The sequence below is a fragment of the Leopardus geoffroyi genome, chromosome B4, assembly GCF_018350155.1.
Source record: "Leopardus geoffroyi isolate Oge1 chromosome B4, O.geoffroyi_Oge1_pat1.0, whole genome shotgun sequence".
Classification (NCBI taxonomy): Eukaryota; Metazoa; Chordata; class Mammalia; order Carnivora; family Felidae; genus Leopardus; species Leopardus geoffroyi.
Window position 1 is genome coordinate 67,477,326 of NC_059341.1, and position 14,140 is coordinate 67,491,465.

Sequence of the window (14,140 nt, forward strand, 5' to 3'; positions counted from 1 at the left end):
AGTGACTGCAATCCCCATGCTATAATAAATATCAACATCTCAATATGGGCACTTTGGTTTTCGTAACTGAGTCCAAATAGAAATGTAGAAAAATACTTCTAAGAAACCCCTTTGATTATGTGTCCTAAAATGAGAAAAAGGGTCCAAAATAGAAAAACCACAAGTTTGAATCATAAAACATAGAAGAACAACATTCACAGGATGGAAATGAGATCATGTGTTTATCAGAGTATGTATATATTTTTCAGAGTATGTATTTATCCCATGCTATCCAAACATATGAAAACCCACAGAGTAAAATACAAGAGAGAGTAAATGTTGCATGAGATCCCTTTAATGTACTAAGCCAACTTCAAAAACTATATAGGGGTAGACATACTTGCTATATTTTAATATGTCAATTTACTTAAATATTCTCCTTTATTTTTATTTTTGTTTTCAAGCAGAGAGTAAGAGAGTGGTGTGTGTGTGTGTGTGTGTGTGTGTGTGTGTGTGTGTGTGTGCATGTGTGAAGGTATTCAGAAGTCACACATCAGCATGCAGCTCATTCATATGTACATAAAAGACAAAAACAATAGGTTCACATGCAACAGTTTTGTAAATAAATACAAGTAAATCACCACTATTTCAGAACAACTGTAACAGACTAGTAAAAAAGAGGAGAAAAAGCAAACAAGTAAAACTGGTAGGAAGTCAATAAATCAAACAGCCACTGAAAGTAAACTATTTAAAATGTCAGTGAGCCCCTAACATAGGTGCAGGTTTTTAAAATATACACATTTTATTATAAAATCATTCTACAAAAGCAAACATATTATAAATAACATATATTAATCAAAAATATATATGATTTATCCCCTTTTAACTTGTAATTTTGTGCATGTGGACTGTGGACAACTAATTCCTTTCTCTGATGTTCCCTTTCTTCCTCACTGTTTAGCAGATACTTGGATAGAAATTCAGTAATACTTGATACGTGATAGTATTATCTAAAATGGAGCCCATCTAGGACCCGTAAAAGGGAATTTACTTTCTGAAGTGAAGATCATGGTGGTCTTGAAGGCAATGTGTACCTCAAAGCCTACCACTAGAGGGAGGCTCAAGGACTTGCTTCACAGACGTGATAATTGCGTGTTAAGGTGACTGCATTAGTTGATAATATAGAACATGAGGTTATAAAGAAATGACAAACCTAATCTTTATTTTCCCATGCATAAAGGCTGGCTAAGATTTGCCAGTGTTTTTCTTGTAGAAACCAGTTAGTGTGAGACCAGTTAGTATGTTAAACATCATATGAGTGCTTAGTAAAAACTTAGCTCCTGCTTATGCATGTATGACTTATTTAGAGATAATTATGGTTTGACATGACCAACCTGGCCAGAGGATAGAGGCCCCCACCAGGAAAGTCACCAGATGAGACTCCTCTGCTGGACTGAGCTTAGTCTGAGCACTATGGTCATCTGGGCAATAGAACAAACTATCACCTCACTGTTGTACTCGTAACTCTGAGAATACACATCCAGCCCACTACTAGCTTCTTTTCTCAATGCCAGAAAGTTAAAGCTAAAGGCAGAGACTTGCAACTTCCGAATGCCTTGAAGTTCATCAGTATCAGTGTAAAGTTGAGCAGTGTCACATCACTGGAAGTAAACCAGGTAATTTCAAGTCTTTTTTTTTTTCAGTTATTAGAAGTTATAAAAAAAAAAATAGTGTATAGAAAAGAGTTAACATAGCAGCCCAAACACTACTATCCTTAGAATGGCCTGCTTACAAAGTTGGACTTTGTCTGGCATCTGGAAACTTGATTCTCAGAGCATCCCCAGTCACTAGTTAGCTACCGAAGGTACTTACTGTACCTATGTTGTTTGCACAAACAATATGGCTTATGCTAAACTCCTGCTTTCCTTCTGGGAGTCCTGAATCCCAGACAGATGGAACCTATGTGACCAGTCCCCAGGAAAAGCTTCAGGTGCTAAGTAACAAGGGACTTCCCTGGACATAAACATTGTGCACATGCTGCTGCATTTTCACTCCAGAGGGAAATGAAAATTCTATATTATGTCCCATAGAAGGGAAAGATCATAAGAAAAACTAGACATGGATTCCTCCAGACAACATCTGTGGTTTTTTGCCTTATGATCCAGCTGTGTATCCTTCCTACACTGCTCTCATGGATCTTTGCCATAAAAACAACCACATGCTAAGCCCCATGAGTCTTCATAGCAAGTCTCAAAGATAGGGGAGATCTTAGGGATCCTAACATAGGTTGGGAAAAAAGAAAAGGATAATAAAGATGTTCTTCAAAGGCTACAAAAGTACAAGTTTATCAGAAAGGGATGCTGGCATGGTTCACCCTCTGGTCTTATGTTCTATCATTCTATGCTGTGTACTTGCTCAGGGCACCAACCTGCTTGAAGGCCTCAGGCACACAATACTGTGGCTAAGTCCCCATGTTTCAGTTTAGTCATTGCCCAGAGGGACTCTTCTCTGCCCACCACCCACCCCCCGCCCTTTCCACCTTGTCTTTTGCCTTGCTAACTCTTTTTCTTCCTTTATGTTTCAGTTCAAATGTCACCTCCTCCAGAAAAGCCTTTATCAACTCCTCCATTCTTGTTGGGTGACCCTACTATCTCTTTCTATAACTCCCTATATATATCTCAATCATCGCCCTCACTGAATTTATCATACTCTGTCTGTCACCCTCAGTAAGGCATCAAGTCGATGAGGGGAAGATTTTCTGTCATATTCATCTTTGAATCCAAACACTCAGCCTGATGTTTGAGGTAAAACTGGAGCTAAGCAAATGTTTTTAAAGCAAAGTTTATAGGACCCTCGAGCTTCTGTGGATTTAACTTCCATTTTTTTCTCTTTCTGTGTTTTTCCTCTAAGCACCTCTGGTGCTAGACTATGGCCCCCATCCCTAGCACAGATTTCAGCCATGAGACACAGGTTACATCAGCTGAATGGGTTTCCACTCTCTGATTCAGACCCTTCTCCAGCCATAGACAAATGGAAGTTGTTTGAAAGTTGTAAAAAAAATAACACTGCTCATCAAATTAGCAGTTCAATATCTTCTGCACTAAAGGATATCAAGGAGGACACTTACATTTTTCTTCCAAGTTAAAAGAGACAATGGATGTAAATAACAATTTGCTTATTACTAGGGGCACTTGGGTGGCCCAGTCAGTTAAGTGTCCAACTTCAGCTCAGGTCATGATCTCATGGTGTGGGTTTGAGCCCCACATTGGGCTCTGTGCTGCTGGTGCGAAGCCTGCTTGAGAGTCTGTCACTCACAATGCCCCTCCCTACTCTCTCTCCCTCCCTGTCTCTCCCTCTCTCTTTCTCTCTCAAAATAACTAAATAAATAAAGTTTACGCAAACAAAGAGAATTTACTTTTTACTATAGATTGGACCACGAAGAAGAACAAAGAGGAGGAGGAGGAAAGGGAGGAAGAAGAACAGAAACAGAAGAAACATGCCTGATAAGACATGGAATGGCAAAAATCCTAGTTATAATCCAGGAACTTTGACAGTCTTGGTTAGGATATAACCAATCCTATTTGTTCTACCTGTACTTGGTATAGCTTAAGCAGCTTAAAAGTACCAGCCTTTCCATACCTATATTATGCAGTTGATCTCAAGAAAATACTACTTTGAGATTAACATGCGGTATAAACATCTAAAAAAATCAAATAACTCATGTATTTTATTTATGTAACATCTTATTTAAAACAAATTCAGATGTATAGATTATGTTTATTCTACTGACACATAAAGGTAAGTACATTTAATCTTTCAATTACATTCCTCTCCTTTAAGGATAAGCGTTTAGAACACTTTTGGCAGCTGTGTGCTTACAAAAAAAAAAGATCAGATCAGATTCTGAAAAAAAATTTTAATTAAATAAAAACTGCTCCAAAATAATCATTCAGAAAAATCACAAGTAATAAAATTGGCCTGATAATCCTGGTCCTTCATGTGTATCATCATTGAGAGGAGCAGAGACATTGTTCATGGGTGGGTGTAGTTCATGACAAGGTTGTAGTGGCAAGGGGAAGGTTTGAAAATCTCTATATTTGGTCATCTCTAAAGCCACTTCTAATCTGAAAATATTATAATCATAAATATTGTTTCAATAGGTTCATATAGAATGCTTTGAATAATTTCAGTTTACAATGTTAAAATATATGTATTTAATTTTACAAAAATTAAGAATAGCTGAGAATCTAGCAAATATATACCAAAGACAAGTATATACCAAAGATATATGCTAAGGAAAGTTATGAGGTTAAAACAACAGATGCAAGTTAACAGATACATTTAAAAATTAAAAAGAAATGTATACTCCATTTTTTCCTACAAGAAACAGAAAGAAAGGCTTACGAAACTGGAGTCACAGCTGGAGGTCAAAAACTAAAAGAGAAAATTAACTAAAGTATACTTCTTTAAAAATCTAATAGGTTTTAAAACAGGAATGAATGTATAGGAAAGACAAAAGACTTAGTATGTTTGTGGTCATGGATACATTTCAAAAAGATCATGCAAAAACCAGTTGGCTGCCAATAAAAATTTTAAACATAAGATGTACCACAATTAGTGTACATGAACAATTAGTAATTCATGCAGCTGTAGGGTACACAGAAAGCTAAACATACTTACCTAAAGGTACGCTATCTAGATCTGTGTAAATAACAGCAAAAAGGAAACAAAAAGCAATACTCCAATCAAAACATATCCAATGTTAAGAACTCCCACATAAAACAAGATTATGCACCATTTATAAGATATGTAGAATAGATGCCATAGAAAACACTTATTATTTTTTAAGGCAATTAGATATGCAGAGTAAAGTAATGAAATGTGGTTAATATTTTAAATAACCAATTCAGAAACTTGGTTGATCCTCTTTATTCATAAAAACTAAGTGCTCAATAAGGTTAAATAAACCTTTTAAAGTTGGTAATCATTTATTGGAATGACAATAATTAAATCCCCCCAAATTTATACATGCAAATTAAAGAAGGAATAATTATTAAAAGCATGAGTAAATATAGCATCTATTCAATCAAGCAATAGGGGAAAGAGGTATAGTATAGCATTCTCAAAGAGCAAAGCTACCATGCAATTTGTTTAACAGAAATTTAGTCCACATTACCTTGTAAAGCATGGCCTAGTAAAGCATCTAGCTCAGGATTTAATTCTGCTTTCTCTTTCAACATATGGAATAAGAGCTGGTTTTGTGTAGCACTGGTTATTTCGGTTTGTTTAAGCCGACCTTCAAGTACTTTAATTTGAGCCTCTTTCTGGGCAGCCTGAAGACCCTGTAACAACACCAAAACATAATAATAATAATAACAACAACAACAATTATCTCAGGTCATACATAACAGAATCTTCCATACAAAGATGTGTATCAAATAACAAATGCATATGATATATGGACTTTGATATCCGATAGACGATGATTCACTGTAGCTCCTCCGCTTACTAGCCTGGTGACCTTGAGCAAATTACCTTATCTTCCTACTTCAGTTGCCTCATATGCAGAATGATATTAATAATATCTACTTCCTAGCACATTGTGAAGATTAAGTGGGAGAACATAAAATAAAGGGTCTAGCACCATCCCAAAGTGGCAAACAAAAGGGGGGGAGGGGAGTCAGAAATCATTATCATCCTCAATATTTAGGATTCTTACAGGTGACAGGTTAATGCATTTACATTCAAAGAGGAGGGAAGCGCCACTGTATTTTTTACTTTCAGATTTCTTTTTGAGCTGTGAAAAATCAATACTAAACCAAAGTTATGATACGAACTTTGTTTGCACCCCAAGAGATTTTTCTTTTCATTTTTCCTTTGTTTAAGCAAAAGATGAATTATTTCTTGTTTAAGTTGTTTACCTCTTCTAATACACAAGCACAATGGATGACAAGCTAATGGAATTGATCTAAATAGTCCTGACTTTTCTTAACTCTAAAGAAAGGTAAAAAAAAAAAACCCTTCTTACCTATTATAAAGGAAAGGGTCACTGATGAAAGATAAACAAAATGAATTAATCATTATTTAGGTGTAGTTAGATCATACCTTATTGATACCCATTGACAAGAAGTGGTCCAGCAGGTATCGGGCTTCTGTAAGTGTGCAAGCATTAATGACCGCAGTGATATCCAATGTTTCTCCTTCTTCCTACATCAAATCAGCATATGACGAACATTATTTTGAGCTGAATATATTCAGAGGCAAAAGCACGTTGTCTCATTTATTTATTTGATAGTGTTGGGTAAGTTAATAAGACTCCTCAGAAAAATGTAAAATATGATCCCTACTCCAAGAAACATATGGGTTAGTTGAAAAGAAAAGACACATTTGAGCAGTTAAGAATTCAAGGTGGATTAATAAGCGATATACATTTTTACATCTTTTTGATTAAAAATTTTTCTTTAATGTTTATTTATTTTTGAGACAGAGAGAGACAGAGCATGAACAGGGGAGGGGCAGAGAGAGAGGGAGACAAAGAATCTGAAACGGGCTCCAGGCTCTGAGCTGTCAGCACAGAGCCTGACACGGGGCTCGAACTCACGGCTGTGAGATCATGACCTGAGCAGAAGTCGGACACTTAACCGACTGAGCCACCCAGGCGCCCCTCTTTTTGATTTTATAAGCAATAAATAATATCACAAAATCAGCAAAGAAATCTGGAGAGCAAGGAGGGAGTGATATTCATGCAAAACCTAAGAATCATAGTAAACCCATAAATAGAAAATTCCTTGATATAAAAATTCAAAGCGCTTTTCATGATTAAAAATACAAAAACATCTTCCTTAAGCCATTAACCATTTTTTTACAATTACAAACCTTTGCTTCTTCCATCTGCATGATGTTGGCTTGACAATCAGAAATACTGTCATTGATGTAATCTATGTTAGCAGTTAATGACTCCATCTCCTCATTGATGTTAACCACATTTTTATCTCCCTCTCCACTCTCCTTGACCATCTTTTCTCGTCTTTTTGAAAGTTTCTCTCGTCTTTTTGTGAGTTCTTCCCGTTGCTATTGAAAAAACAGATTGGATTTTAAGAAATGATATTCATCCAGGACCTTAAGAATATTATGCTAAATGAAATAAGTGAGTCACAGAAGGACGAGTACTGCAAGATTTAATTCATAAAGGTATCTAAAAGAGTCAAACTCATAGATGCAGTAAGTAAAATGGTGGTTTCCAGGGGCCGGAGGCCAGGTTGGGGGGAATTGAGGGGTGCTATGAAGTTTCAGTTACTCAAATAAGTTCTAGACATCTGCTAATCAACACTGTTCCTATAGTTAACAATGCTGTGCTGTACACTTAAAAATGGGTTAAGAGGGTAAATCTCGTGCTGTCTTTTCTTACCACAATTAAGACAAAACAAAAAAAAGAAATGATGTTCATCTGTTCACACATAATGCGATCAAAACCCACAAAAAAAGAAAAAGAAAAAGAAAAAAAGACAAATTGGTAAGGATTAATGTACCAAGGGATCAAATTTGGAAACCTAAAATTACCAGTCAGCTAAGAAAGAACATATCTATGTTCTGTTTTCCACACCTTGAGGAGTCTATTCATATCCGTCTCCATATTGGAAATAGTCATTTTCTGCATGATGATGTCTGTGACCCTGCGCTCAAGAAGCTGCCACTTCATGCGAGCTGTCTTGGAAGTAAACACTCGGCCAGTCAACCCTTTCCTCTGATATTTTTTTCTATAATCATATAAAAACAGATAAACACAATTATTACTTATATGTTTATTTGACTGTATACTGCCAAAAAATAAGCTGTTTCTTCATTTAAGTCCAACATTCAGTAATAATGCCACAAAGATTATGTCAGAAGGAACAAAAGAATTGTACTGACCTGGTTCCATTTGTTGTGGGCGTTGGTAAGGCCTGGACTCTTGCCACAGGAATTCTCATTTTCTGCTGGGCTCCTGCCCTTGATACATCTGCTTCTACAGCAGCTGCACTGGAACCCGTGTCCTGAACAGGGGTATCGGATGAGCTCAGCTTCCGCATGACTTTCCCAGCTACTCTATCTGACATGGGCCTCACTTGCCTACGAAGAGCTGTAACCTGAAAGTGCAACAGAGATAGATTCACTCTTTTAGTCTACAGAAATACATCACGTATCTCAAAGCCAGATGTTTCCTCCAAGTGATCAACTTGCCTCTTCGGTTTTGCGACGAAGAACCACTTCTTGGTTTCTTTTTTGGGCTTCCAGAAGTCTAAGTTGATGCTATAAAAATAATATTGAATAAGTTAAAATAGTAAACTGAAAGATACAATGCTTTCAACTCCTGCATTAACGTATGCCCCATCCCACTGCATTAACATATGCCCCAATACTTCCTACTCCTGCACTAACAGATGCCCCATCAGTTCTTAGCAAAATCTGAGCTAAAAACAACCTTGCATCCATTACCACAGATAAGAATATTTTATTCCAATAAACAAAAATACATACTGATGCAGCCATCTCTTTCTGAAAAATGAAGTTATCTCTGTGCCACAATTTTATTTAAGAAACATTCATAGTGCTTACTATATACAAGTGCTTTTCTAAATGCCTTACAAATATTGTATCATTTCATTTTTTGCTAGACATTTAATTTTGCTGAGGAAGGAAGAAACACAGCTTAGAATATTTCCAGTAAAGGCACCTTAAAATATATCAGTAATTATTAACTCCATTTTAAATATAGGGAAAACATATATTAATTGTATTAGCACTTTACAAGAACTTCGGAAATATTATGTTGGGTAAAGTAAATGAAAAATAAAACATGTCGGTATTGGTTACCAATTTGCTTTTAGGTACTCTATATGATAAAGACAATTAATTATAAACAACTTTAAGTCATTTTATAAGGCTATAATTTAGGAAGAAATTTTGGACTGAAAAAGAACACAGATCCTAGTTTTGGTTCTGTCGTTTATTCAACTCTGTGATCTTGGGCAAAGCTTAGGAATTGGACTTAATCACAAACATCCCTTCTAGGACTTAGATTCTGTGATATACCAAATAACCTTCATGTTTTGTATCCCTAGTTCAAACAGATCATTCATCTCATGTTTATGCATAGTCCTATGTCATCAGATGAGAATTCTTTGAGAAACGGACACTATCTTATCACTGCTGTATCTTCATTGCCTACAACAATGATTGACATAGAGGCAAAGTTAATAAATGTTTTTAAATAAATGAACTTCCAAAAATTAAAATAAACAAATGGTTTGAAACTTGTTACTAAATTAAGTTTTTTCTTATTCAAAATCAAATCTCAAGCTCATTCATATTTTTGGTACAAAGGGTTCGAAGATGAATATGACAAGAAACAATTTAGAAAGGGAGTCAGTATGCACACAAAGCAATAAGTAGAAGGGCAAAGGAGTCTGAATGTTAGCTTTGTATGTGACTAGCCAGCCTCATATCTTTATAACAAAATATTATATCATATATGATCCTATGTTGTAGAATAAGATTCAAAAATTCCATACTAGTAGTTAATTGTGCAATATTACCCTATCTCATATGAATTAGTTGTAAAGAAATAAGTACAGTATATTATAAGGAAATTATTCCTGTCATCCAAAAGTTTTCATTAAAAATAAAATAAATATGGTATTTGTCTCTCTCTGACTTATTTCACTTAGCATAATACTAACTCCACCCATGTCACTGCAAATGGCAAGATTTCCTTCTTTAATATGTGGAATTTAAGAAACAAAAATGAGCAAAGGGAAAAAAAGAGAGAGAGAGAGAGAGAGAGAGAGGCAAACCAAGAAACAGACTCTTTAACTATAGAGAATAAACTGATGGTTACCAGAGGAGAGTTGGGGAAAGGGGCTGAAATAGGCTGAAGGGACTGAAGGGGCTGACAAGGATTAAGGAATGCACTTGATGAGCACTGAGTATCATATGAAGGTGTCGAATCACTATACTGTATACCTGAAACTAATATTACACTGTATGTTAACTAACCAGAATTGGAATTAAAACTTTAAAAATAAATAGCCAAAAAGTGGAAATAACCCAAATATCCACCAATTAAGGAATGCAAAAACAAAATGTGCCCTATCTATACAGTCATTAAAAGGAATGAACTACCAATACATGTAATAACATGGATGAACCTTGAAAACATCATGCTAAATGAAAGAAACCAAACACAAAAAGCTATATATATCATATATTCCATTTACAATGGGCAAATCCATGGAGACAGAAAGTATACCAGAATGGCTGCCAGGGCCAGGAAGATGGAAGAATAGGGAGTGACTGCTAATGGATATGGAGTTACTTTTTGGACTGATAAAAAATATTCTGCAATAAGATGGTAATGATTGTTGCACAATTCTGTGAATATATTAAAACCTTGAATTGTATAGTTTAAAAGAGCAAACTTTATGGCTCACGAATATATGCCAATTTTTTAATAGGAAAAAAAAAAAGAAATATAGCCTTAATACAGAAGTCATCTTGTGAAAATATCTACTTTTCTCTGTCATTACTCTCTTCTATCTCCTTAAGTTTTCTTTTTATTTCCCAAAGTAGGTTTCTATTTTCTAAAATATGCTGTATGCTCAGATTTTCTCCAGGGAGGACTTAGAAAAAGTTGAGCAAGAAAAAAGGAACAGAAGCTGAAACCTAACCAACAATGGAGAAAAGACCACGGTGGCCTCTTCTTCTTCTGAGAAAAAAAAAAAAAAAAAAACACCATAAATGAAAACACCAAATTGCTGGGGTGCCTCTGACTCTTGATTTTGGCTCAGGTCATGATCTCATGGTTCATGAGATTGAGTCCTATGTTGGGCTCTATGCTGACAGTGTGGAGCCTGCTTGAGATTCTCTCTCTCCCTCTAGTTCTCTGCCCTTACCCCACTGTGCTCATGCTCTCTCTCTAAATAAATAAACATTAAAAAAAAAAGAACCATATTGCCAAAATTTAGAAAGAATAAAAAACAAATAGGCTGTAACTTAAAATCTTGACACAGCTAAAGTTAGCATGCTGGTATATATCCTTAAAATTTTTCCCTCATTTAATCAAGCATGCATATATGAAATGCTACTTTATGCTTAATGTTAAATCACAGTCGTTTTTCATTTTATGCAGTTTCCAAATCCTAATCTTCAATAGATGAATAATAACCTATTAAATGAGATGGGCTATAATTTATTTAACTATTCTCCATACTGTCAAGTATCTTGGTTATTTTTATGTTTTTCACTATTACAAATTACTCTAGATTAAAGATTTTAATACATAAGAATTTCTTATTTTAGATTATTTTCTTAGTCTGAGTTCATGGAAGAAGCAGGATTCTTGAGTGAAAGAATATGAAAACTTTTGCGCTCTTATTAAAGCCACCTCTAGTGAAAATGGGTTATTATTCAGGAACATCTCTAAGACTCTCTAGGTGAAACTGTCTTTGGAACCATCCTAAAATCACTATCTTATACAAGACTATAAGTAGTTACCTGATTTTCCTAGAGATAACCAATTATATCTTGGCCATTTTCTCCTATCTCATCACCTAGGAAATAAGCCTCTAACAAAATTTATAGTAACATTATATTGTTTTTCATAAGCTTCTATATTGAATTACTATAATCCATATAATAACTGCCATATTACTATATTAATGCATACTTATTGTCCTTATGCTTATTGTCCTTAACCTGCATTTAATAGTTAAAGTTATAAGAAAATTTTCTTCCATTTACTAAACAAGCTTGTTCAATGTACAAGATTTGTATATAACTGAAAGTTAAAATCCACTCACATCTCTTTTACGTTGATCTTTTTTCAATTGAGCAATCTCTCTGTTTCTCCTAGACTCTGTCAATCTGGCTTTTTCTTGTTCTTCTTTCATTTGTTTCATTAGTCGAACCTAAAAAAATTAGGTAAACACATCTATTGGAGTTACCCTATCACAACATTCATTAAACTAATGGAAGCAAGCAGTTAGAATTCTGAATACTTAACAGAAACAAGTGTTTTGTTGCACATTTTAAATGGTCAATTCTTATTTTTGTGGGATTAGTACATTTCTTTTTCTAATAACTTTTCTAACATATTCCTATCAAATTGCTTAGTGCTTTATGCTTTTTATATAAATGTTCGATTGTTCTATAATTTGAATGAATTTTTGGTACTTATTACCAGTAGCTGTGTGACCTTGAACAAATTACTTTACCTCCCTAGGTTTTCATTTTCTCATATATAAAAAAAAATATATAAAAAATAACAGTTCTGTGGCATTATACTATTTTGAGAATTTAACAAGTAATACCTGAAGAGTGCTTATAATGATGCTTGGCATATTGTAAGCACCTAATATTTTTAGCTATTGTTGTCCTCAGCAAAGACACAACATAAGAATCTAAAACTTCCTAAATCATTTTCACATTTGCTGATTTTCACACCAAATGTTAATAAGAAAAATTCATCCCACAGAAAAAACAGATAACAGATCAGAATTCACATACTCTGTTTTGTTAAGAGAAGACAATGTGTATTCTTCTATGCATGGGAATGATAAACACTAAATTCAAGACAGTTGTTACCTCTTCAGGAAAGAAGATGATCAAAAAGGAATACATAGGAGATTTTCCATATAACTGTAGTGTTTAAGATAGTGTATATAGTGTTCATTATGTAATTTTTAATGATTTTTTTCATGTTTGAAATATTTTACGTGTTTCAGGAGGAGAGATATCCATCAGAGTCAAAAGAAGCCCTATTTTCAACCACATGATTTTCAGCTACTCTGAAGAAAGGTTTTGATAATGGATGAGTGCAGGAAGCAACTTCTAATTGCCAAAAGGAAGTACATCATTTGTAAAACTCGGTTACCCTTTTATTGAATATGGAAAGAATCACAATAATTTTTTTGTCCCAAATGAAACAAATATCCTCAACATCAGATTTTAATGCAAAATACAGTCAGTACCTTTGTTTTTTTCATTTCCATCACATCCTGCTGTAATTTCTTCAATTGCTTTTCATATTGAGACTGGTTTTTAAGCAACCTTGCATGCTCTTTCTGAGCTGTCTGAAGTCTTTGCAGTTCTTTATTCATGGCTTGAAGTTTCTTTTCATATTCAGACCTAACTTTTTTTGCCTTTTCTTCTGAATAAGACTCCACTGAGCCTAAATGACCAAAGGATATTTGCATTTGTTTCTGTGAGACACAGATTTTTCACATCACAGATTTATAACTTATGACCTTAGAGAAAAACTACCTCCCAAACACAAACTTCAAGAAGCCAGGGTATCTTTGAATTACTCTCTGTTTTATTATCTACTCTCAACTTGTTTAACAGTTTTTTGTGTTTTTTTTAATTTAATAAATGTTTCCACCATTAAGACAGTAAAACAATCAGCCACAACTTTGGACAAAATAATTAAATAGCCTAGATAGGTATCAAAATGAAAAAAAAATAGGCAATATTTAACATGACATAAACTCATATTTAATGGGGCCGCTAATGTAATGTCTTTCTTCTAAGGGAAGCAATGATAAACATCCATTTTGGCAATTTAATTGGAACCTTAATTAGAATTAAATGTAATTCTTACCTAAATTCTGGAGCACCTGGTCTCTCTCCAACTGAGTGTCCCGAATCTTATGCTGCAGCATCATTAACTTCTCTTCATACTGCTTTTTCAGTGTCTGCAGTCTTTTCTGGCTGTTTTCTAGTTCATCAATCAGTTTTTGCTTGATTGCAATTTCACAGGTAATGTTTGCTAAGTCTGCTTGATAATTGGCTATTTATAAAGGAAGAAAATAAACATACTGCAATAGGCAACAATATCATAATTCCAGCTTTTGAGCAAGAGCATGAAAACGAGCATCTACATCCAGGCATTCACTTCGCAGCTAGAAGGAGAATATCCTGGGTAACCCCAAAACTACGAAAAGGTGGTAAATTAACAGCGTTCACACTAAGCAGTGACAACAGATACTATTTGTACTAAATAAGAATGGAAATCACATAGTGACTAAATCCAGTAAGGGCAGAAACATGAGGCTGGAAGGGGATACACAGGTTGGCAGTTGTAAAAGCTGCCTTCATCAAGAAGGAAATGGAGAATGTTCTCTCC

General features: G+C 34.7%; 1 protein-coding gene across 13 annotated transcripts in view; it reads right to left on the reverse strand.

Moving 5' to 3' along the window:
* KIF21A (kinesin family member 21A) overlaps positions 1–14,140 on the reverse strand; it is a 149,314-nt gene that overhangs the window by 30,045 nt on the left and 105,129 nt on the right. For 9 of the 13 annotated variants that reach the window (XM_045465116.1, XM_045465115.1, XM_045465117.1 and 6 more), the window contains 10 exons: positions 13,616–13,804; positions 12,987–13,186; positions 11,817–11,924; positions 8,200–8,268; positions 7,891–8,105; positions 7,583–7,736; positions 6,856–7,050; positions 6,085–6,186; positions 5,156–5,321; positions 4,660–4,680 (listed from right to left, as the gene is read on the reverse strand). In XM_045465116.1, coding sequence (XP_045321072.1) covers positions 4,660–4,680; positions 5,156–5,321; positions 6,085–6,186; positions 6,856–7,050; positions 7,583–7,736; positions 7,891–8,105; positions 8,200–8,268; positions 11,817–11,924; positions 12,987–13,186; positions 13,616–13,804 — 1,419 coding nt within the window. The remainder of the gene's footprint in view (positions 1–4,659; positions 4,681–5,155; positions 5,322–6,084; positions 6,187–6,855; positions 7,051–7,582; positions 7,737–7,890; positions 8,106–8,199; positions 8,269–11,816; positions 11,925–12,986; positions 13,187–13,615; positions 13,805–14,140) is intronic. The other 4 variants (XM_045465108.1, XM_045465114.1, XM_045465113.1 and 1 more) reach the window with 1 other exon arrangement.